The sequence below is a fragment of the Mesoplodon bidens genome, assembly GCF_964165515.1.
Source record: "Mesoplodon bidens genome assembly, chromosome: 19".
Lineage (NCBI taxonomy): Eukaryota > Metazoa > Chordata > Mammalia > Artiodactyla > Ziphiidae > Mesoplodon > Mesoplodon bidens.
In genome coordinates, this window is record NC_138179.1 from 37,285,117 (window position 1) to 37,307,956 (window position 22,840).

The window sequence follows — 22,840 nt, forward strand, 5'->3', positions numbered from 1 at the left end:
AGCAAAGACTCTGATTCGCGCCAAATAGAACAGAATGAACAATTCAGCCCACAATCCGCTGAAGAACTCAATGAGAGGAATCTACTGCTCCCCATGGCAAACTGAGCCATATTAAAAATGCTCGGGCTTCCCTGGTGGCGCAGTGGTTGAGAGTCCGCCTGCCGATGCAGGGAACACGGGTTCGTGCCCCTATCCCGGAAGATCCCACATGCCGCGCAGCGGCTGGGCCCGCGAGCCATGGCCGCGGAGCCTGTGTGTCCGGAGCCTGTGCTCCGCAGCGGGAGAGGCCACAGCAGTGAGAGGCCCGCGTACAGCAAAAAAAAAAAAAAAAAAAAAAAAAAATGCTCCCCATGCCCTGAAAAAAGAACAAGAATGGGCTATTACAGGAACATGTGGGTTGCATTAGATTTCTACGAAAAATCTCTGAAAAAGATTTTTTTTTTCCTTTGAGTGAAGACAAAGTTCTGAACCAGAATACTGTCTCCAGGTCCTTCCCCATTTCCCAAATTTATGAAATTTACAGAGAAAGGTGACATTCTAAAGTCAAGCAGAGGGACTTCCCTGGTGGCACACTGGTTAAGAATCTGCCTGCCAATGCAGGGGACACGGGTTCGAGCCCTGGTCCGGGAAGATTCCACATGCCACAGAGCAACTAAGCCCATGTGCCACAACTGCTGAAGCCTGTGTGCCACAACTACTGAAGCCCGCGAGGCACAACTACTGAAGCCTACGAGCCACAACTACTAAAGCCTGTGTGCCACAGCTACTGAAGCCCGCGTGCCTAGAGCCCGTGCTCCGCAACAAGAGAAACCACCGCAGTAAGAAGCCCGCGTACCACAATGAAGAGTAGCCCCCCGCTCAGCAACGAAGACCCAACGCAGCCCAAAAAAAAAAAAAAAAAAAAAAATGAAGTCAAGCAGAAAGGGTATCTCTCATCCACTCGCCCATCCAAAAAATGACATCTTTTAAAAATAAACAGCGGGGGTGGGGGGGAGGACAGACTGTTTCTTCCAATGTTCTTGTCCTGGACCCTAGAGGAGCAACTAGTTTACATTACATTTGAGCCACAGCATGGATGGTTTTAAAAGTGTCCATAAACCAGAAAAGAGATACACATAAAAGATGGTAACTGGTTTCTATTTTTTTTCTTTGTCTGTTAGCTGAGTAGATCTAAAACAAATGAAAAAATTCCCAGGCTTGTGTTTTAAATAGCCAAGTGTTCATTTTGCAAGTATAGCTATCTTTCATCCTATGAAATCAAAAGTTTTTTTTTTAAAGTTAACTATAAACAGTTGATTTCTTTTAGGAGGAAGATTCTATTTTGCCACTGATTTTCACTTTTTAAAATAGAGGTGCCAAGCTTTTGCACAGCAAAGGAAACCATCTACAAAACAAAAAGACAACCTACTGAAAATATTTACAAATGGTATAACTGATAAGGGATTAATAGCCAACATATAAACAGCTCATACAACTCAACATCAAAAACAAACAAACAAACAACCCTATTTTAAAAATGGGCAGAAGAACTGAATAGACATTTTTCCAAAGAGGAAATGCAGATGGGCAACAGGCACATGAAAAGATGCTCAACATCGTTAATTATCAAGGAAATACAAATCAAAACCACAATGAGACATCACCTCACACCTGTAAGAATGGTTATCGTCAGACAGAACACAAACAGAAATGTTGGTGAGAATGTGGAGAAAAGAGAGCCCTCGTGCACTGTGGGTGGGAATGTATAAGTTGCTGCAGCCACTATGCAGAACAGTGTGGAGGTTTCTCAGAAAAACTAAAAATAGAACTACCATATGACCCAGCAATTCCACTCCTGGGTATATATCTGACACTAATCTGAAAAGATGCATGCCCCCCAATGTTCATAGCAGTATTATTTACAATTGTGAAGATATGGAAGCAACCTAAGTGTTCATCAACAGATGAATGGATAAAGATGTGGTATATATAAATATATACACAATGGAATACTACTCAGCCATAACAAAAGAATGAAATTTTGCCATGTGCAGCAACATGGATGGACTTGAAGGGCATTATGCTAAGTGAAATAAGTCAGAGAAAGACAAATACTGTATGATAGCACTTATATGTGGAATCTAAAAAATACAACAAACTAGTGAATATAACAAAAAAGAAACAGATTCACAGATGTAGAGAACAAACTAGTGGTTACCAGTGGGGAGAGGGAAGAGGGGAGGGGCAGTATAGGGGCCGGGGATCAATAGGTACAAACTATTATGTATAAAATAAGTTACAAGGATATATTGTACAACACGGGGAATATAGCCAATATTTTATAAGTGGAATATAACCTTTAAGAATTGTGCATCACTATATTGTACATCTGTAATTTATATAATATTGTACAGTAACTATACTTCAATTAAAAAAACAGAGGTGCCATATTTGAAAAGAAATTTCTTCCCCAGTAAATTAAACTGAAAAGCCTGGATAGGAAAAGAGTCAACCAGAAAGTCAAATAACCCTATTAAAATATGGGCAAAGGACTTGAATACACATTTCTCCAAAGATGCTACACAAATGGCCAACTTATGAAAAGATGCTCAACATCACTAATCATAACAGAAATTACAATGATATATCATCTCACACCAATTAGGATGGCTACTATCAAAGAAGGAAGGAAGGAAGGAAGGAGGGAGGGAGGGAGGGAGGGAGGGGACATCACGAAAGAAAAGGAGAGAAGGGAAGGGAAGAGAAAACAACAGAAGAGAACAAGTTTTGTTGAGAATGTGGAGAATCTGGAACCCTTGTGCACTGTTGGTGAGATTGTAAAACGGTGCAACTGCTATGGAAAACAGTATGGAGTTTCCTCAAAAAATTAAAAACAGAACTACCATGCGATCCATCAATCCCACTTCTGGGTTTCCAAAGAATTGAAAGCAGAATCTCGGTGAGATATTTACAAACTCATGTTCATAGCAGCACTACTCACAATAGCCAAGAGGTGGAAGCAATCCAAACATTCATCAACAGATGAATGGGTAAACTAAACGTGGCATACACACACACACACACACACACACACACACAGTGTGTGGGATATTATTCAACCTTAAAAAGGAAGGAAATTCGGACACATGCTACAACATGGATGAACCTTGAGGACATACTAGGTGAAATAAGCCTGTCACAGGGACTTCCCTGGTGGCACAGTGGTTAAGAATCCGCCTGCCAATGCAGGGGACATGGGTTCGAGCCCTGGTCCAGGAAGATCCCACATGCCGTGGAGCAACTAAGCCTGTGCGCCACAACTACTGAGCTGGTACTCTGGAGCCCATGAGCCACAACTACTGAGCCCACGCACCTAGAGCCCATGTTCTGCAACGTGAGAAGCCACCACAATGAGAAGCCCGTGCACCACAGTGAAGAGTAGCCCCCTCCCAGCACAACTAGAGAAAGCCCGCACACAGCAGCAAAGACCCAACGCAGACATAAATAAATAAATAAATAAATGAGTTTATTTTTTTTTAAAAAGCCTGTCATAAGAGGACAAATACTATATGATTCCACTGATACGAGGTATCTACAGTAGTCAAGTTCATAGAAACAGGAAAGTAGGATGATGGTTACCAGGGAACCACTACGGGGGGGAGGAAACGGGCGACTGGTGTTTGATGGGTATAGAGCTTCCGGTCTGCAAGATGAGCAAGTTCTGGAAGTCTGTTTCACAACAACGTGAACATAACTGACACTACTGGACTGTACACTAAAAACAGTTAAGTGGTAAATTTTATACTGTGTGTTCTTTACCACAATACACAAAAAGAAAAACGAAACAATACTCGCCAGCAATATGTACTGCATGTTCCCCCTGACCTTCTTTTTCGTTGTCATAGGTGTGTAGTGGTATTTCCCTGTTGTCCTAATTTGAAATTCCCTAATGACAATAGATATTAAGCATTTTTCCATATACTTATTTGCCATCTGTACACCATCTTGGACAAGTTGTCTGTTCACATCTTTTACCTATTTGTAAATTGGATTTGTTTATTTCTTTATGGTTTGGTTTTAAGGTTTATTTGTATATTTTAGATATAAGCCCTATATCAAACATTTGTTTTACCAGTATTTCCTTCCAGTCTCTTGGCTTATCTTTTCATTCGCTTAACAATGTCCTTCACAGAGTAGAAGATTTAAGTTTAATAAAGTCCAACATCAGTTGAAAAGAAAAAACACCAACAACAAAAGAAAACAGTCAGCCATCCTCCTTAAATGCTAGAGGTTGGAGTTCCACAGCACAGCCAGATCTTGGCTGCATCTTAGACTGTTTTCTTTACTCTGGTATCTCCTTTCCTCTAATTGCTTATTACTTTTATTTGCAATGAAATGATTTTCCCATGGTAACAATGAATAATGAGCAGCGGTCCAAGTGTCTCTTAAATTGCTTGGAGCAATTATCATGCCTTAAAACATGATTAACAGCAAGGTTATAAATACTCCATTTATGTCAAATCATTCTGTTTACACCACCCCAAGATATGTCTTAAGGCTAGAGATTACCTTTAAACAATGCAGTCTGGTGTCTTTGTTTTTATCTTTTAATAGAATTTTAATAGAATTCTAAAAGAGCATCTTCTGTTCTAAGAAATTAGCATTGTGTTTGGGAAGTATGTTAACTTATACTGACAATCTGTCATGCACCCTCATCTCCTATAGTTTACCAAGCCAGGCTCTGAGTGAAGACAGCTTTTCTCATTCTACTGTTTCAAGATGTAGACTTTTGCATTCATGAAGAGAAAAATAAGTTCCCGCCTTGAAAATTAAACACAGTCCACTGCAGAAGAGTATCCATCAGTATTTGAGTCCTGGGATATTGTTCTTCCAAAGATGGTCTTCACGTATGGATATCACAAAACTCAATTATTTGGGGTCATTACTGTCACCTAGGATAAAATGAATGTTCTTGTAAAAGGCTCTCCAGTCATCAATTTTCTATTTTGGCGAGAAGGCATCCTAAATTACAAAGCATAAAAATGGATAATGCTGCACATACTATCGGACTATTTGAGGATGATGCTGTAAATGGCTTACCTATCTCATTACATGAAAGGCATAACATCACAAACATTCCATCTCAGGAGCAAGCATTAGGCTGAGAACTTAATTAACAAAATAAGAATTGGTGATGTGGACTGCCCTCGTGTCCTGCCTGGTTTTCAAGTTAGAACGTTGGAATTCAAACCAGTGCAGTACCTTGATGACCACTGAGAATCAATTCTTACAACCAGTTACAGACCTGAAGACTGCCACATTTTGACAGCTTGATTCTCAGTAGTTATCAAAATTAGCAATGTAACAACAGTTGCTACGAAATGACCAGAAAGACTAAAAAAACAGGTGGGGTTCAAGTATAATGGTGTAAATATATTCAAGGTAGGCATTTCCTTTTTTTTTTTCTTTTTTTTGTGGTACGCGGGCCTCACTGCTGTGGCCTCTCCCGTTGTGGAGCACAGGCTCCAGACGCACAGGCTCAGCGACCATGGCTCACGGGCCCAGCCGCTCCACGGCATGTGGGATCTTCCCAGACTGGGGCACGAACCCATGTCCCCTGCATCGGCAGGCGGACTCTCAACCACTGCGCCACTAGGGAAGCCCGGCATTTCCTTTTAATTTTAGGATTTTATAATTATTATCTCCCTCCCCCAACATAAACACACACACACACACACACACACACACACACCCCAAAATCTTACGGATTTTTTAATAGCCTATATAAAAAAATTTAAGAGTACTTTATATGACTGTCCAAGGCTAGGGACCATTACTAAAAAATGTGGAAGATGTTTTGGTAACCATTACATGAAAACACAAACTCCACTGATCCACTGTCAAATACAATTTTCTTCCTTCATTTTGATGTCATTTATTTTTATTATTTACAATTTTATCTATAGTTTCTAAGACTCCTCCTTAAGGAGCTATTTCAGAGATGAACAGACAATAACAAGATCAAAATCCATGAACCTCCCACCTACAGTTAATAAAGCTTAGCTTTTTACTCTAGTTGATTCAGATTTTTTAAAATAAAATGTTGCAGAAAGAATTGAAGTTCCTCTCTCCTCCTACCACTTAGCGATACTAAATATCTGGAAAAGCTCATGGGTACCCTTCTTAGCCGGGTTTTTACACTTTTCATAGACGAGCTTATATAATTTTTTTTTTTTTTTTTTTTTTTTTTTTTTGCGGTACGCGGGCCTCTCACTGTTGTGCCCTCTCCCGTTGCAGAGCACAGGCTCCAGACGCGCAGGCTCAGCGGCCATGGCTCACGGGCCCAGCCGCTCCGTGGCATGTGGGATCTTCCCAGACCAGAGCACGAACCCGTGTCCCCTGCATCGGCAGGAGGACTCTCAACCACTGCGCCACCAGGGAAGCCCTATAATTTTTTTTAATAAATTTATTTTATTTATTTTTGGCTGCGTTGGGTCTTCGTTGCGGTGCGCAGGCTTCTCTTGTTGCAGAGCACAGGCTCTACGCACACAGGCTTCAGTAGTTGTGGCGCACGGGCTCAGTAGCTGTGGCTCACGGGCTCTAGCGTGCAGGCTCAGTAGTTGTGGCTCACGGGCTCTAGAGTGCAGGCTCAGTAGTTGTGACGCATGGGCTTAGTTGCTCCACGGCATGTGGGATCTTCCCGGACCAGGGATCGAACCCACGTCCCCTGCGTTGGCAGGTGGATTCTTAGCCGCTGTGCCACCAGGGAAGTCCCTATAAGTTTATATATAAAATATTTGTATATAAAACAGGTAATGTTACTTGACACAATTTCAAAATTTAAATAGTATTTTACTACGTGCAGCATTCTGCAACTTACCTCTGGTTTCTGCTAAACATCGGACATTTATCCATGCTGATTTATAGATCTAGCTCATGTGTTTTAACTGCTGTTTAGCACACCGTTTTATGAATTTATCACAATTTAATTATCCACTCATCTGATGACTGGTATTTTATTTCCAGTTGTTCACCATTACAAGAAGCGCTGCAATGGAACATTCCTACGCCTGGCTCCTTGTGTACATGTGCAAGAATGTTTAGAGAGCACATCCCTGAAATTGGAATTGCTTGGTCACATGATACATGCATCTTCAGTTTTACTGGATATTTCTAAATTACTCACCCAGATGGCTGAATTAATTTGCACTCCCACCAACCGTGCACGCAGGTTCCCATTTGTCCAAATCTTGTTAAATAGTATTGTCAATTTTTTTTCATTTTTTGTCAAATGTAATGGGTGAGAATTTAAACTGTATTTCCCCAATTACTAGTGATGTTGAACATCTTTTCACGTATCTGTTGGGCCTTTAGGGTTTCCTCCTCTGAAATTCCTAATCAAATAATTTGTTCATTTTTTATTGAGTATGGTTTGCCCTATTCTCATTGATCTGTGGGACCTATTAGGTCCCCCAGGGGGGACCTTTTTTTTTTTTTTTTTGGTGGTACGCGGGCCTCTCACTGTTGTGGCCTCTCCCATTGCGGAGCACAGGCTCCGGACGCGCAGGCTCAGCGGCCATGGCTCGCGGGCCCAGCCGCTCCGCGGCATGTGGGATCTTCCCAGACCGGGGCACGAACCCGCGCCCCCTGCATCAGCAGGCGGACTCTCAACCACTGCGCCACCAGGGAAGCCCCAGGGGGACATATTTTAAAATGCGGATGCCTCGGCTGCCTCCCAGGAGTTTAGAAGCCATTGAGTCTGGGGTGGACCCATGCACCTGCATTTTTGAAGCCTCCCAGGGGATTCTGGTGCACTCTGAAGTTTGCAACCCATAGAAGCAGGTCAGTTCCCCCCTTTTGTCTTGAGACTGTACCTTCATCACCTGCAGGAAGCCCCTCTTTCCCTCTTTACTGAGTCCTTTGCAATAAATCGTAAGACTCTGGCTGCCAAGGGAAAGAGAAAGGTACTTGCATTGCAGTGAACCATCCAAAAACCATCACTTGAATCAAAGCAAGTTATAAGTTGCCTTCAATTGCTGGTCACCAACCTCGGCTGAACATCAGAGCCTCTGTGGGGATGTTTTCATTTAGATACCTAGGCTCCACCTGGGACACAATGACTCAGAGCCTCCAGAGGGAGGCCCAGGCATCAGTAATTTTTTTTTTTTTTTTTTTTTTTTTTTTTTGCAGTACGCGGGCCTCTCACTGTTGTGGCCTCTCCCGTTGCGGAGCACAGGCTCCGACGCACAGGCTCAGTGGCCATGGCTCACGGGCCCAGCCGCTCTCACAGCATGTGGGATCTTCCCGGACCGGGGAATGAACCCGTGTCCCCTGCATCAGCAGGCGGACTCCCAACCACTGCGCCACCAGGGAAGCCCCAGTATTTTTCTAAAGCACCAAAGGCAACTTCCCAGCTCCTTCCCACCCCGTCCCCACCCTCATTCCTTCTAACACACTTCCTGGTCGAATTGCTAGGAAAATGTTGACTCTAAACAGCAGTGTAAGTCTTTAGAGTCTTAGGCAAACATAATTAAGAAAGCAAATAAAGCGTGAACAAGAATATGACAGATTCAAATCAGATTAAGTTTTTCTATTTAACTATCTGTGCCTCATGTCTATAGTGCCTCAAAAGTGGTCACTTGCCAAGGAGCATGGATCTGCCTCCAGAAAATACCTCATGGCTGTAAAGCGCTTTCCACTTTGAGGCTCTAAGGAGTTTTCATAACAACGATCTCCTTTGATCTGCCCAACATCTCCATTCATTCGTTCATCAGATACCTCCTGGAGACCTACGAGGCCCAGGTATTGTAGGGGTCACAGGGGAGACCAGAGCAGACCTGTGTCGCTGCCTTCAGGCCACAAATGATCAGGTCCACCGGTGACGACAGCACAGGAAACAGACAGGGCAAGATGGGGGAGGTGGCAAGCGGAACCAAGACCTGGGGTTGCCAGGGAAGATTTCTGCTGCAGGAACACACAAAGTGCACCCTGCAGGGTAATGAGGAGAGAGTCTGCAAACGCTGGAGGGGCAGTGTTCTGAGCTGGGCACCATGCCAGCATGGCGGTAATGGTCTGCTGGCTTTTGCATTACATTCAGAACTTCCCCGTCTCGCTCAGGTCGAGGCCAGGTAAGTCCTCCTATTGCTAACCCATGCATCTGGAAAAGGGGGGCTCTGAACGGGATTGGCTGGGATTCTGGAGACACGCGTGCTTCTGAGACACAGGGCTGAAAATCCCTTCCCCTCCTCGCAGTCCTAAGGCACAGGACAAAAGGAACCGCAGGCGTGGAGCTGCACAGAGCATCTTCAGAGGGCGTTTCCATTTACTACTGTTGTTGATATGCCTTCTGTCATTTATCCCTAGGGCTTGTTATGGGGATATCGAGCTAAAGCTAAACAACGCTTCAGCTCTTCCAGGGGCTTTAATCCAACTCCTTCCTCTCAAAGAACTGGCCAAACCAACATCTACATCCCCAAACTTCGCCCCTTCTTTTCTTCTTTGATATCAGAACTCTAACTCCTCTGGGGTTATGATTCCCCAGCCTTGAGGTGAGCCGTCTACACTATCACCAGCACCACCACAATCTGAGAGAAGACGGACAGGACAGGCGTGGCCAGGACCTGCTCTATTGGGCACTGATGCACCAGCCACCTAGCGAGGGGTACACCTGTGAGCCGACAGACACGCCCCGCCCCACCTTGGGAGGAAGGAATTATGATGAAACGCACACCCAATTCCTTTAGCCAGCCAGCCTCGTAAATCATCTTTGCCTCCGTCATCTTTGCCAACCAGCCAGTGGTTCAATAAGTTTACATGGTGGTCTCTAGATATTTCTCATAATCTTGCCGCCTGGCTCAACAGAGGGCAAGAGAATACAAGTATTCAGTCACCACTTTAGGGTCTAAACTATGAAAAGGTGTTCTAAGCATGGAGAAGGAAGTCCAAGTCTTAGAAGGTTCCAACCATGCCTATTTGCGTTCCAGAATCCCCACTACTTTATTAAAATAACAAGGATCATTCAGTGCTTGGGGAGTTCCCTTCAGCAAGCCAGCCTGTACTGAAATGGCCGCTTCATGTGCACTGTGTGTGCATGTGCACGCACATGTGCATGTGTGTGTGCAAGTGTATGTCTTCATGCCAGACCCAGTGAAGGTACCTGGGGAATACACAGCACCCACAGAGGTAGGTTTCCAAGCTCTGACTGGGCCCTCTCAGATGCCTTGTGACATTGGCTGCAAAGCCACAGATATTTTTCCTGTGGCCTCAACTAGCAAGGACTGGGTGCGCAGCTAACACGCCCAGGCATACACAAGGGTAGAACAGCAGCCCCCCGCCCCCGCCAGCCTTAGAAATCAAAGGGAGCAAGTGGAGAGGAAGGGAGTCTGTGATATGCGTTCCCAGCAGGTAAATGCACCGAGCAAGGCATCCACAGGATGGTTAACCCACTGCTTTCCCTGAGAATCAGCAAGCACACCACACTAGGAGACTGCCTCAACCCCCTTTTGAGCCCCTCTGCATGCCAACGGGACCAAAACCGACACCCGAGCATCTTCCTAAAAGTCACAGGAGGCTGCAGGATGCATCGAAAGGCAAAAGAAGCAACCTCGGCCATGGCTTCCACATGCACCTTGGAAATGGGTGCTTGGGATCCAGGGGGACCTGAATGCCAGCTCTCTACAAATACCACATTGTGAAGGGCCTGCGGCATCAGTGGGCCAAGAGCCCCCCAGTGTGATGTAATAAACTGGCTTTCACAAAAGATTCACAATGCTCCTTTGTCGGTGACTCATCTGAACGACAAGGTTTTGGCAACGCTCCCCAGCCCAGGACTCACCAGCCACGGCTTCCAATGCCAGCAAGCTCGCGGGTTTGCTCCATTAGAAACTGAAGTATTCATTAGCGTCGTGTATTCATTAGCGAGCTTTGCCCACTCAGCGTGCCCGATCAAGTGCCAGCTTGCTCTTGCTCGGAACACCCAGTGCCTGAACTGAGGGCCTCCATATATCCACAGGGTGAGCTATCTCTCAATCTTAGTACCATAAATATCAAAAGAAATGGAGAGGATGGTGTTATGTGCTGAATTGCTCCCCCCAACCCCACAAATTCAAATGCTGAAGCCCTAACCCCCAGAACCTCAGAATGTCGCTGGATTTGGAGGTGGGGTCTCCAAAGAGGTGATGAAGTTAAAAGGAGGCCCTTAGGCTGCGCCCTAATCCAATCTGACTGCTGCCCTTATCAGGAGTGGGAATCTGGACACACAGAGTGACACCATGGATGCCCACAGAGAGGAAAGACCACGTGAGGACACGGTTAGAAGGAGGCACCTGACAACACCTTGATCTTGGACTTCTAGCTTCCAGAACTGTGAGGAAATACAGTTCTGTTGTTTCAGCCACCCAGTCTGTGGTGGTTTGTTATGGCAGACCTAGAAAATGAGGACAGATGGGTACACAGTTAAGCAAAAGGGCTGTCTGCAAAACCTCATCCCTCTTCCACCTGGTTTCCCAGACAACGGGGCCACCCGATCCACCCCCGCGCCCAGCCTCCTCTGATGACACGGTCACGTCCCCACGCTGGAGGAACCCGGTGATTCAGCTGGACAGAGGCTCTCTCCAGGCCAGCTGAAATGTCAACCATCCATCAATCCCATGATGCACCTTAGAGCATCAAATAGAAGTGCAGATCTCAAACCACAGCAAAGCAAAAGAAAGGAGATGCTAAAACTGAGGCAGGGAGCCGGTTTTCACTGTGAAGCTAGCTGGGCTTATCTGATAATATCAGAATTATGCTATGGACTCTACAGGTGGATGCCACTGCGATTTCTCCTTCTGTAGCGATTCTTGCCATTCCCCCACCCCCTACCTCCTCTGTTAGGTATTCGTTCGTAAAGTAGTAGAATCAGAATCACAACGCTAAAGATGGAAAGGATCTATGAAGAGGAGGAAAACATGCATCACCCCTGAGGGGGAAAATAATCACCTGTCACTTCCAAACAGTTGTCATACCTGGTCCCTCACAGCGACTCCAGTGGCCAGAAATTGACACCAGCAATAGTTAGGTGCTTATTAAAGGTATGCGCACATCCTGCTCGTTTAAGTTTTTAGCGGAGGCATCTTCTTTGCCATCACAGCGAAAACTAAGAGAAACTGAACAGGATTGGGACACAGACACGTGAAGGAGGGCACTGAGGAGAAGGTCGCACCCCTATCGCTTGCTGACTTTCCTGCCCCGGAGCACGTTTGGGCGGGGCTGTCAGCTGTGATGCCCCGCCCGAGGGTCTCAGGCAGAGTCAGACACCACTACCTTCCCTCCCCCTGCAGTCCTTGGGCAGTCTCTGCGGATGTCAGATCCCAAGAGAGGGAGGGGAGGGGGCGGGGAACACACATCTCCCAGAAAGAAGGTTGCCAAGATGTAAAGCAAAGCTGGAAAAGCAAGCGTCAACAACACAGCCAAGATGTTACCACTTGTTTTTCAGGAGACACACAACAAAATGACATTTCCCAGAGGGACATATATACATAAGCAGAAGCACAGAGCAAGATGGAAGGATGCGGTATATGTACTAAAATGACTGTAGATAAAAATCGTTTCAAATTTTTAAAATAACACACAAGAGAACGCACAGACGGTTCCAACTGTGTGAAATGTACGCATGCACGTACATAAGCAAAGAGAAGGGAAGCCTAAATAAATGAGTCAGGATTCATGTAGCTATAGAGTTGATTTAAAGCATACTTGAACAATACAAGCATAGGGGACAGTGTTTATATTTCGATATTTATAGGACACAACATAATTCGTTTTCTTAAAGAAAAAAAAAGAGAAAAATCTAGAAGGATACCCACTAAACTGATGACAATGGTTGACTGGTTTGGGAAGAGTACGGGAACAGGGGAGCCTCTTATCCCGGTCAGGTTGCTTTAACAAATTACCATCGACTGGGTGGCTTATAAACAGCAGAAATTTATTTCTGGCAATTCTGAAGCCTGAGAAGTCCAAGATCAAAGTGCCAGCAGATTCAGTGTCTGGAGAGAGCCCACGTCCTGGTTCACAAACAGTGCGTACGTGTCCCAATGTGGCAGAATGGGCTCCTTTATCGGGGCACTAATCCCATTCGTGAGGGCTCCCACCCTCATGACCTGGTCACCTTCAAAAGGCCCCACCTCCAAATACCACTGCATTGGAATTTTGGGAGGACACAGTCTATAGCAAGAAAGGAGTGTCACGTTAAATTTTGTTTAATTTTTATAATGAGATTTTTGTGCTGTGTTGATGTAATACTAACATGACTAAAAACACACAAGGCCATGGTGACACACATCCACCCTCCTCCTCCTCTCCCCTCTACCCACCAGCAGAAAATCACAGTTTTAAACTAAAGGTGAAGTCTTCCCACCCACCGCCATCCTTAACTTTATACAGAAGCAAACTGCAAAGGTCATAAAAATGTCAGTATCTCCAAACAGCTGTTCAAGGTCCATTCCCCTTCTCCCTAGAACCATCCAAGGGGAGTGCTGGGCTCAGGCTGGCCCGAGCCGCATTCGCCATCAGCGTCCTCCTGTCAGGCCTCTTCCTGGCGGACTGCACCTTCCTCGCCTACCCCGCCTCTCTCGCCCTCTCATTAAGATATCATTTGGCAAAGCCTCTGTAAAACCCTGTCAGCTCATTTCCCATTAACAGTTACTGCTTGAGCCTTTTCTACTCTATCCCCAGATAAATACATGAAAATAAATACCCTTTCAGGGAGCGATTTGATGCATCCGAAGTTAACACAGCTACAGTGGGCTCAACCTGACAGGCTGTTATGAGTAAAACCCTTTTCATGAGCAATATGGTGCTCCCGCTCCAAAAGGGGCACAAATACATCAGAAGGGCTGAATGAACGGAAATGGAGTTGGAGAACAGGGTTGGTTGTTAACCATCTCCTTCCTTCCCACCCACCCAGAGTCTCGCCACCCTGAACGTGTAAGTATAACCAGGATGGACATCTCTGACGTGGGCAGGCGGTGGCACCTGTGCTTGGAGGGTCACGAGTCAATGTCAGAATCGCTCAAACCACACGTCTGTGCTGAGCGGACTCCTGCACTGGCTCACTTCTGCAGGTAAAATAAGGCAGAGACTGAGTCACTTCCTCTCACCCCGTCAAGCTCCATGCACGGTCCTCCCAGAGGACAGGAAGGAGGCCGTGGGGTTTTCTGCAGGCAGGTCCCCCTTTCCCCTGGGGCCTGTTCTGCAGGATGAGCCCCTCCATCCCCAGCACAGCCAAAGCCTTTTGCTCTCACGACTTCATCCTCTTCCTGGGCCACCTGCTGCACGGTGGGGCTCTGTCATAAGGCGGAATGAACAGGAAACTGAAAAGATCTCAGTCTGAACTGACCCACAGAACTCCTGGTTCCGAAACTCCAATCGCAGCAAGCATTCTGAAAGCAAATTCTAGCCCCCGCTTTCTCCCCGACAGAGGACTGTATTCCCCTTGGCTGCTCAGTCAACCACACGGACTCAAGATCAAAACCCATTAACTTCACCCACCGCTCCCCAGCCAGGCCTAATTTTCTGTGCAGTCTATCCAAGACTTTCCCCTGGGATCTTCTCTATATTCAAAGCATATAGTAGAACAAACAGGAAGCAAAAGGTTAAAAAAAAAAAAAGTACTGCTGCACAGAACAAATTGGCCGAATGACTATTTACACTGCCCAGAGAAAGCTGCTACATTCAGGCAGCTGGTCAAATACACCTGGCCCCCACTCCCTGGCTCCAGTATCAGGGAAGGGTGACCCTTCACGATTGCAAAGAGCCCTCTGCAAGATACTGCCTTAGAAGCCCAGGTGGGCCTAGGTGGGAAGAGCCTAATGAGACCAGCAGGGGCTGTGCAGAGCAGCTGAGCCAGCCCCCCTGTCTGCTGCTCAGGAGTTAAGGCCCCTGGCTGCCAGATTTTCCTGCCAGGGCAAGTAGAATACACTCCAGCAGCAAGTTTACAGATAACCAGGGCGGACTTGAGAACAGAATATGGCAATCCACACTGAGGACCTCTCAAAGCTATTAGCAAGCAGATGTTCCTTGACAACAAGGAAGCAAAGGGCCCAGGGGGCAGAAACCGACACGGCCGTTCACGCTTTCGATGAACAAGAATGACACACCTCCGAGACAACATCACAGCTGTCCAACCAACCATCACATCCAGCTGTTTGGGCCAGAGGCTGGCCGTCCTGGGACATGAGTAATCAGTTTCTCACGAGTGTCTGGGCCACGTTCCAATGGAGAAGAAGGCAGGTGGGCCGGGGGAAGGCTGTGAGCCTACCTCCTGGGGTACATGCCCAGACGACTCCAGTGAGCCCGACCTGACCCTGCCCACAGAGACCCAGCAGAGAAACTCAGCTCCTCCACACGGTGCACCCCCGTGCCTCCTCCCACCCTGGGTGAACAGAGGATTCAGGCACCAGCTCAGGTCTGTCAGGGGCCTTCTGCCCACCTCAGGGAGTTGCTGGGACACTGCATCTGCGAAGGTGACTTATGCCCGCGCTGGGTCCTATTGACGTCCACCCTTCAGCCGACCCAGTTTTAGCCGACGGCGCTGGGTCAGGATCTCGCGGCCTGGCCTCGGCTCTCTCTGCTCCGTGACCACAGCCAGACTTCAGGCTGTGGTTTACTTTGTGCTTCTCTGTAAGCAAGTACATGCTCATCCCCCAAACCCAACCCACCAGCACTATTTAGGCAAAAAAAAGAGAAAAAAAAGCTAAATCGCTGGCACACCCCAATTCTGGTGCCTTTTTCAATTTTTTTAGTTTTCACTTGGCAGCCCCTAAAGGGAGTTACTCTCAAGTCGTAAGAAGGAGAAGCGGGGAGAAGGGACACATAACCGGTTCATGGCAGAAGTGAGCGCAGCCCAAGGCCCTACTGCCCGGTCTCCCCGCCTCACCCTCCTATGAATAAGCCCTGTGCATGCGATGCTTTGTCGACAGTCTTATGCTGTAGATGGGTGTGTTGTTATCTCCCTGGTGACATCATAAGCTCTCTAAGAGTCAGGACCACCGTCATGGGCACTCCCTTCCCCCAGTGTCCAGGTCCACTCGTATAGGCAGTGTTGCACCACACAACGTCAGCTGTACTCTATATTTATAATGAGACCTGATATTTAAAATCTGAACGTATCAAAATGTAGTAACTAAGGAGATGATGAGTCAGACGACCTAGAGCTTCTTTTCTTTTAGGCATTAAGTCACAATTCCGTTCCTCCAGGTAAAAGCCCTCAGTGGCTTGAAATATCTATTTCGATATCACTGGCTACTTAACATAGACACGAGTTGGCATGTCAAGTTTGAACAGAAGTAAATCTATGGCACAGAGCTAGACACATCCTGGCACAAGAGCCCAAAGCGGGGTGGTACTCACCCGGTGAGGCATGAGGAGGTCAGCCAGGTAGACAAACGCAGCTCCGAGGGTGAAGCCGACAGCCACAGGGAAAAAGGCCAAGGCACCGAAGCCACCAGAGGACGTAGCCATCTCCACCGCTGGGGCCAGGAGCGACCAATAGGAAGCGGCCAGCATGACCTGTAAAACCAGGATAAGAAGCAAACCATTAAACCATCCCCTGAAGGCCTTCCAAGTGGGGACTTCCCTCGCTCTCTATGGCCCAGACTGAACCCCACAGTGTCACCTGGGTTAGGCCTTTAATCCTGGGTGGTAGGTACTATGCCAAAGCACAAAGCCACCCTGAGAATTCTAATGTTGTGAAGAGCTCAGTTTGGGGTAGGATGGAGTTGACCTTGGGAAGAGGGAGTCTAGTTTGCTGTCATCTAGCCTCTAATTCAGTGGTTCTCAACCATTGCCGCAGACATTTCTGGTTGTCACAAGTAGGGCTGGAGGTGAGGGGGAGGTTACTAGTAGCATCTAGTGAGCAGAGGCCAGAGAAGCTGGTAAATGTCTCACAATGCACATCACAGCCACTGACAGCAAAGAATTATCTGGTCCCAAAGGTGAGCAGCACTGTTGAGAAATTCTCTGCTAATTGAATACCACCAGGACCAGACTGCTCACTACTTCCTGAGCTCCACTACCTTGGACATGAGACAGCTCTAATTACTACAAAGTTCTTCCTTAGGTAGAGCTGAAATCTGTCTCCCTTCGGTTTTTACCTCTTCGCACCACATCTGCTCTCCAGAGCACTAAAGGAAGGTGTCTGTCCCCTGTGATATGTGACAGCCCTTGACATATCTGAAGACAACCAGTGAGACTATGTCAACTCGGTCTCATCAATTTTCTCATCTCTAAAAAGGAAGAAGGGAACTTATATTTACTGATCACCTACTATTTCCAGGGACCAAAGCCTCACATCTGATATCTTATTTTATCCATCCCAACAGCTTTGGGAGGAAGATGTTGTTTTCTATTGCTATTTGTAGATAAAGAAATTGAATCTCAAAGTAATAGGATCATTTGCTCAAGGTCACAGAGCCAGGAAGTGGCAGATCCAGGGAACTGAGCAAAGTGGGACCATCATCACCTCAATGAGGGGGAAAAACAAAAGGGAAAAGGGAGAATTGAAGGTGGACTCAAATCTCGGGGAGGTCAATTTGATCAAAGGTTCTCCAGCATTTAGTGAATGAAACACTCATCCACAGTTGTTTACTCTTAGACACCATGACATCTTGGCTAGAGCACACCCACTACCCATTGCAACCGTATGACAGTCAGCACTAACATATAAAATACTGAATGGGTTTCTAAAATTAACTATGGCTTGCCTTTAAAAAAAATCTGCATCATCCGTCTCCAAAATAACATTCAGGGTGATGGAACCAGGTATTGCGAATGCAACAATAAAGAACAAATCTGTGCAAAAAGAAAATGATTTCTCTTCTTTGATGCATCATCTACACACAGTCACCGGTTTGGCACTGGACTCTCCCAGAAAAAGTCTGAGCGCCACCCGTAGAAAATTGCACCTGCCTCAGAGATTCCCAGAAACAATGAAAACGGCTCATCAGTTCAGTTCCATGGGACCACCAAAGGAAGCTTGTGGCAGCCTTCTCTATGCCAGGGGCTGATCCATCCCTTTACTGGACTTTGTCTCACTTGCTTTAGAATTCAACAACCCTCCGTAACTGCCATTCACAGTAAGCTCCCACCAAGGATGACCAGCACAGAGGCACAGGCATGTCCAGCAACCTCTATCCCTGCATGTTTCAGGGCCTCCCATTTAGACCATATCACCAGTAAGGCCACTCACCTCATCTTCCAGTCCCTCCCCACATCCCATCCTTGTCACTGTCACTTGGGGTACTTCCCCAGCCTCGGATCCCCATTGCCTTCTCAACACCAAGTCCAACCTCCTCTGTCAAAGCTCCTTTCCATCCCTGTGCATCACTGGGTACCAATCTTTTTTCTGTCCCCTGCACGGGAGCAATACACAATATTCTCATGGACAAGTGATGCAAGGTGAGGCAGAAGGGATGTGCCTCTCAAGGGAGGGTTTGCCAGAATCTGGGATGCTTGAAATGGAAAGGCATCCCAGACGATTCAGGTGGGTCCCCTCTTTGAGAATCAATGATCCTTTATCCTTCCAGTCAAATCCAGAACCCAAATGGATTTCCTTCATTTCTTTTCCTCGCCAGCCTCCCTGTCTCCCACATAAACTGGAACATGACCAAGGATCAATCTTGAAATGAGATTGGGTTGCCTGGGCACTTCCCTGGCAGTCCAGTGGTTACGACTCCACGCTTTCACTGCCGAGGGCACAGGTTCGATCCCTGGTCACGGAACTAAGATCCCACAAGACGCATGGCACAGCCAAAAGAGAAAAAGAGAGAAAGAGAGAGAAAAGAGATTGGGTTGCCTGTCTGAAATGACGATAGGGCCCCCAAAAAAGTTTATTTAAAGGAAATATGTGGGGACTTCCCTGGTGGCACAGTGGTTGAGAATCGCCTGCCAATGCAGGGGACACGGGTTCGAGCCCTGGTCCGGGAAGATCCCACGTGCAGCAGAGCAACTAAGCCCGTGCGCCACAACTACTGAGACTGCGCTCTAGAGCCCACGTGCCACAACTACTGGAGCTTGCACACCTAGAGCCCGTGCTCCACAACAAGAGAAGCCACCGTAATTAGAAACCCGTGCACCGCAACAAAGAGCAGCCCCCACTCGCCGCAACTAGAGAAAGCCCTCACGCAGCAATGAAGACCCAACGTAGCCAAAAATAAATAAATAAAATCGATTTATTATAATTAATTAATTAATTAAAGGGCATATGTGGCAGACAAAATAATGACTTCTTCCCCAAAGAGGACCACATCATAATCCCTAAAACCTGTGGATATGTCACCTTACATGGAAAGAGGGACTCTGCAGCTGTGGCTAAGGATTCTGAGATGAGATGATCCTGGATCTGGGTGGGGCCAGTGTCATCACAAGGAATCTTATGAGAAAGGGACATGGGTCAGCGTCAGAGAGAAGATATGATGATAAAAGCAGAGGTCGTAGTCAGAAAGGAGAAGCTAGAAGACGCTTTGCCGCTGGCTTGAAGATAGAGGAAAGGTTATGAACCAAGGAAGGGTGGTGAGCTCTAGAAGCCGGAGAAGGCAAAGAAACAAGAGTCTTCCCAAGAGCCTCCAGCAGGGACACAGCCCTGTTGCCAGCTTGATTTTATCCCAGTTAAAACCATTTTGGACTTCTAACCTCCAGTACTGTCAGAGGATACATTTGAGTCGTTTTAAGCCACTACACCTGTGGTACTTTGTTACAGCAGCAACAGAAAACTAACACAGCATACAAAGGCATACTTTACCTTTTTTTTTTTTTAGAGCAGTTTTTGGTTCACAGCAAAATTGAGCAGGAAATACAGAGGATACCCATAGGCCCCCTGTACCACATATGCACAGCCTCTCCACTACTGACATCCTACACCAGTGGTACATTTGTTACAATCAACGAACTACACTGACACCTCATTATCATCCAAAGCCCACAGTTTACATTAGAGATCACTCTTAGTGTTGTACATTCTATGAGTTTGTACAAATACATAATGACATGTATCTACTATTCTGGTATCACAACTAGTAGTTTCACTGCCCCTTAAAATCCTGTGTTCCACCTTTTCATCTCTTTCTGCTCCCCTGCAACCCCTGGCAACCACTATTCTTTTTACTGTCTCCATAGTTCTGCCTTTTCCAAAATGCCTTATAGTTGAAATTGTACAGTATTGCAGCCTTTTCAGACTGGCTTCTTTCACTTAGTCATATACATTTAAGATTCTTCCAAGTCTTTTCATGGCTTTATAGCTCTTTTTAGGGCTGAATAATAGTCTGGATGGACCACGGTTTATTTATCTATTCACCTACTATAGGACATCGTGGTTGCCTCCAAGTTTTGGCAATTATGAATAAAACTGCTATAAATATTGTGTGCAGATTTTTGTGTGGACATAACTGTTCAGTTCATCTGGGTAAACACCAAGGAGTGGGACTGCTGGATTGTATGATAAACCTTTTTTTTTTTTTTTAAATAATCCCCCAACATTGGTGACTTCCCTGAAACCGTCAACACTAACAAAGCTCCTTTAAATGTTAGGCATTTTTTAAAATCTAGATGTAGTGACATATTAACTAGCTGATACAGAAGCAGGAAGTAGTATATCTGATTAACCTTCAATTACCCCTAAGAAGCAGGGCCTGGAGGGGATAGTCTAGCAAAGAGAAGGTGGTAATCACTGGGCCCAAGACTTCAGGGAATGAACTCAAAAAACAAGTCACTGCCAACCAGTCCCTTTATGACTCCAGACGGTAGATACCAAAAGTCCTCCTGCAGCTGCAACCCTGCTTATAAAGGCAAACTGGGCTGGCAGTGTGATATGGAAGAACAAATCTGACTCTATATTGGATCTGTTTCCTTTACTTTAACCTTTGTATTCTATTGCTTTTTTTTTTAATAGATCTTCATTGGAGTATAATTGCTTCACAATACTGTTAGTTTCTGTTGCACAACAAAGCAAATCAGCCATATGCATACCCATGTCTCCATATGCCCTCCCTCTTGAGCCTCCCTCCCACCCTCCCTATCCCACCCCTCTAGGTCATCCCAAAGCACCCAGCCGATCTCCCTGTGCTATGCTGCTGTGTCCCACCAGCCAACTATTTTACATTTGGAAGTGTACGTATGTCGACGCTACTCTCACTTTGCCCCAGCTTCACCCTCCCACCCCATGTCCTCAAGTCCATTTTCTATGTCTATCGCTTTATTCCTGCTGAATGGATAAAGATGTGGCACATATATACAATGGAATATTACTCAGCCATAAAAGGAAATGAAATTGAGTTATTCATAGTGAGGTGGATGGACCTAGAGTCTTGTCATACGGAGTGAAGTAAGTCAGAAAAAGAAAAACAAATACCATATGCTAACACATACATATGGGATCTAAAAAAAAAGAAAAAGAAAATACAGAGTGAAGTAAGTCAGAAAGAGAAAAACAAATACCATATGCTAACACATATATATGGGATCTAAAAAAAAGAAAAAGAAAAATGTATTCTATTGCATTTGCTACAAGTTAAGAATGTTGCCCACAGCTTGAAATATACAGGATAGTCCATTCTCAGGACTCTGACTAACACTTTTCCATTCATATAGAGGTAAAAAGTTGCAGAACAGAGAATAACATCTGTCTTAAGGGAGGCTTGTAGGAACATCATGACCTGACCTACTGTGGGCAGCTGCAAGAACAGAGGATTCTGACACCAAGAAGTTGGCCACAACCAACCACGCCCCCTCCCCTTTTAGTATAAAAGAAGCCTCAATTCTAACTAGGGTAAGATGGTTCTTTGGGACATTAGTCCACCAGTTTCTCAGTCTGACGGCTTTCTGAATAAAGACACTATTCCTTGCCCCAGCACCTCGTCTCTCGATGTACTGGCCTGTCATGCCGTGAGCAGTACGAGCTTGGACTCGGCATCAGCAGCACCAGACCTAAAGATATCAGACGTAAACATGAGGATCTGGCCATCGTCCCTCCCCCTTCCTGCCTCCGTCTATAAAAGGAATGCATAATCAGGTTCCCGCACATGTGACAGGGGCCTTGCTGCACCCCAAAGTCCTTTTTGCTTCTTTATTCCCCAAAAGAAAATGTAACGCCCAATCAATCAAATGAGCCATGGGAAAGCTTGTGTTGGAGCCCATCCTCCAGCTAAATGTCCCTAAGACCACAGCAGCTCAATTTTTTGCTCAGTAATCAAAGATGCCGAAGGGAGTGAGCATTTCAATAACAACAGCTCCTGAAAAAAAGACCTAAGGAGGAAATAAACAAAACATGGACTGAATGTCTAACTTTGGTCACTGGCCGCTTTGGTTGGTCTACCACAGGGCTCAGAAATCTGAAGGTTGGACAGAGAGGGTCTCAGGCCAGCTGGTGTTTGAGAAACTGTGTGTGCTCCTTGATTCTCCCCAGGCCCAAGGCTGAACCCCACCTCAGCTCTCTTCTTCTTCACGTGCTTCCCATGGCATCTCAGCCACTGTCATGCCTTCAATGTCCATCTCTACGGATGGGCAAGCGAATGAATGAACGGCTTGAGTTAATTAAAAGAATTGATCTTGGACCTGTTCCTAATTGCCAGAAGATGGAAACAGCCCAGAGGTCCATCAACAGATGAATGGAGAGACAGAATATTCCATTTGATGGAATATTTTTCAGCCATGAAGACGTGAAGGACTGAGACATGCTACAACACGATGAACCTTGGAAACATGCTAAGTGGAAAAAGCCAGACACAAAAGGTTACATAGGATTCTACTGCTTTGAAACGTCCACAGACAGAAAACAGATTAGTGATTGACAGGGGCTGGTGGGAGCAGTTCCTAATGGATACAGGGTCTC

At 46.0% G+C, this 22,840-nt stretch overlaps 1 protein-coding gene across 6 annotated transcripts in view; it reads right to left on the reverse strand.

Annotated features, from left to right (window-relative positions):
* The window catches only part of SLC39A11 (solute carrier family 39 member 11), a 382,284-nt gene that overhangs the window by 236,536 nt on the left and 122,908 nt on the right, over positions 1-22,840 (reverse strand). For all 6 annotated transcript variants that reach the window (XM_081220292.1, XM_081220293.1, XM_081220291.1 and 3 more), the window contains one exon: positions 16,369-16,527. In XM_081220292.1, coding sequence (XP_081076418.1) covers positions 16,369-16,524 — 156 coding nt within the window. In that variant the 5' untranslated portion in view covers positions 16,525-16,527. The remainder of the gene's footprint in view (positions 1-16,368; positions 16,528-22,840) is intronic.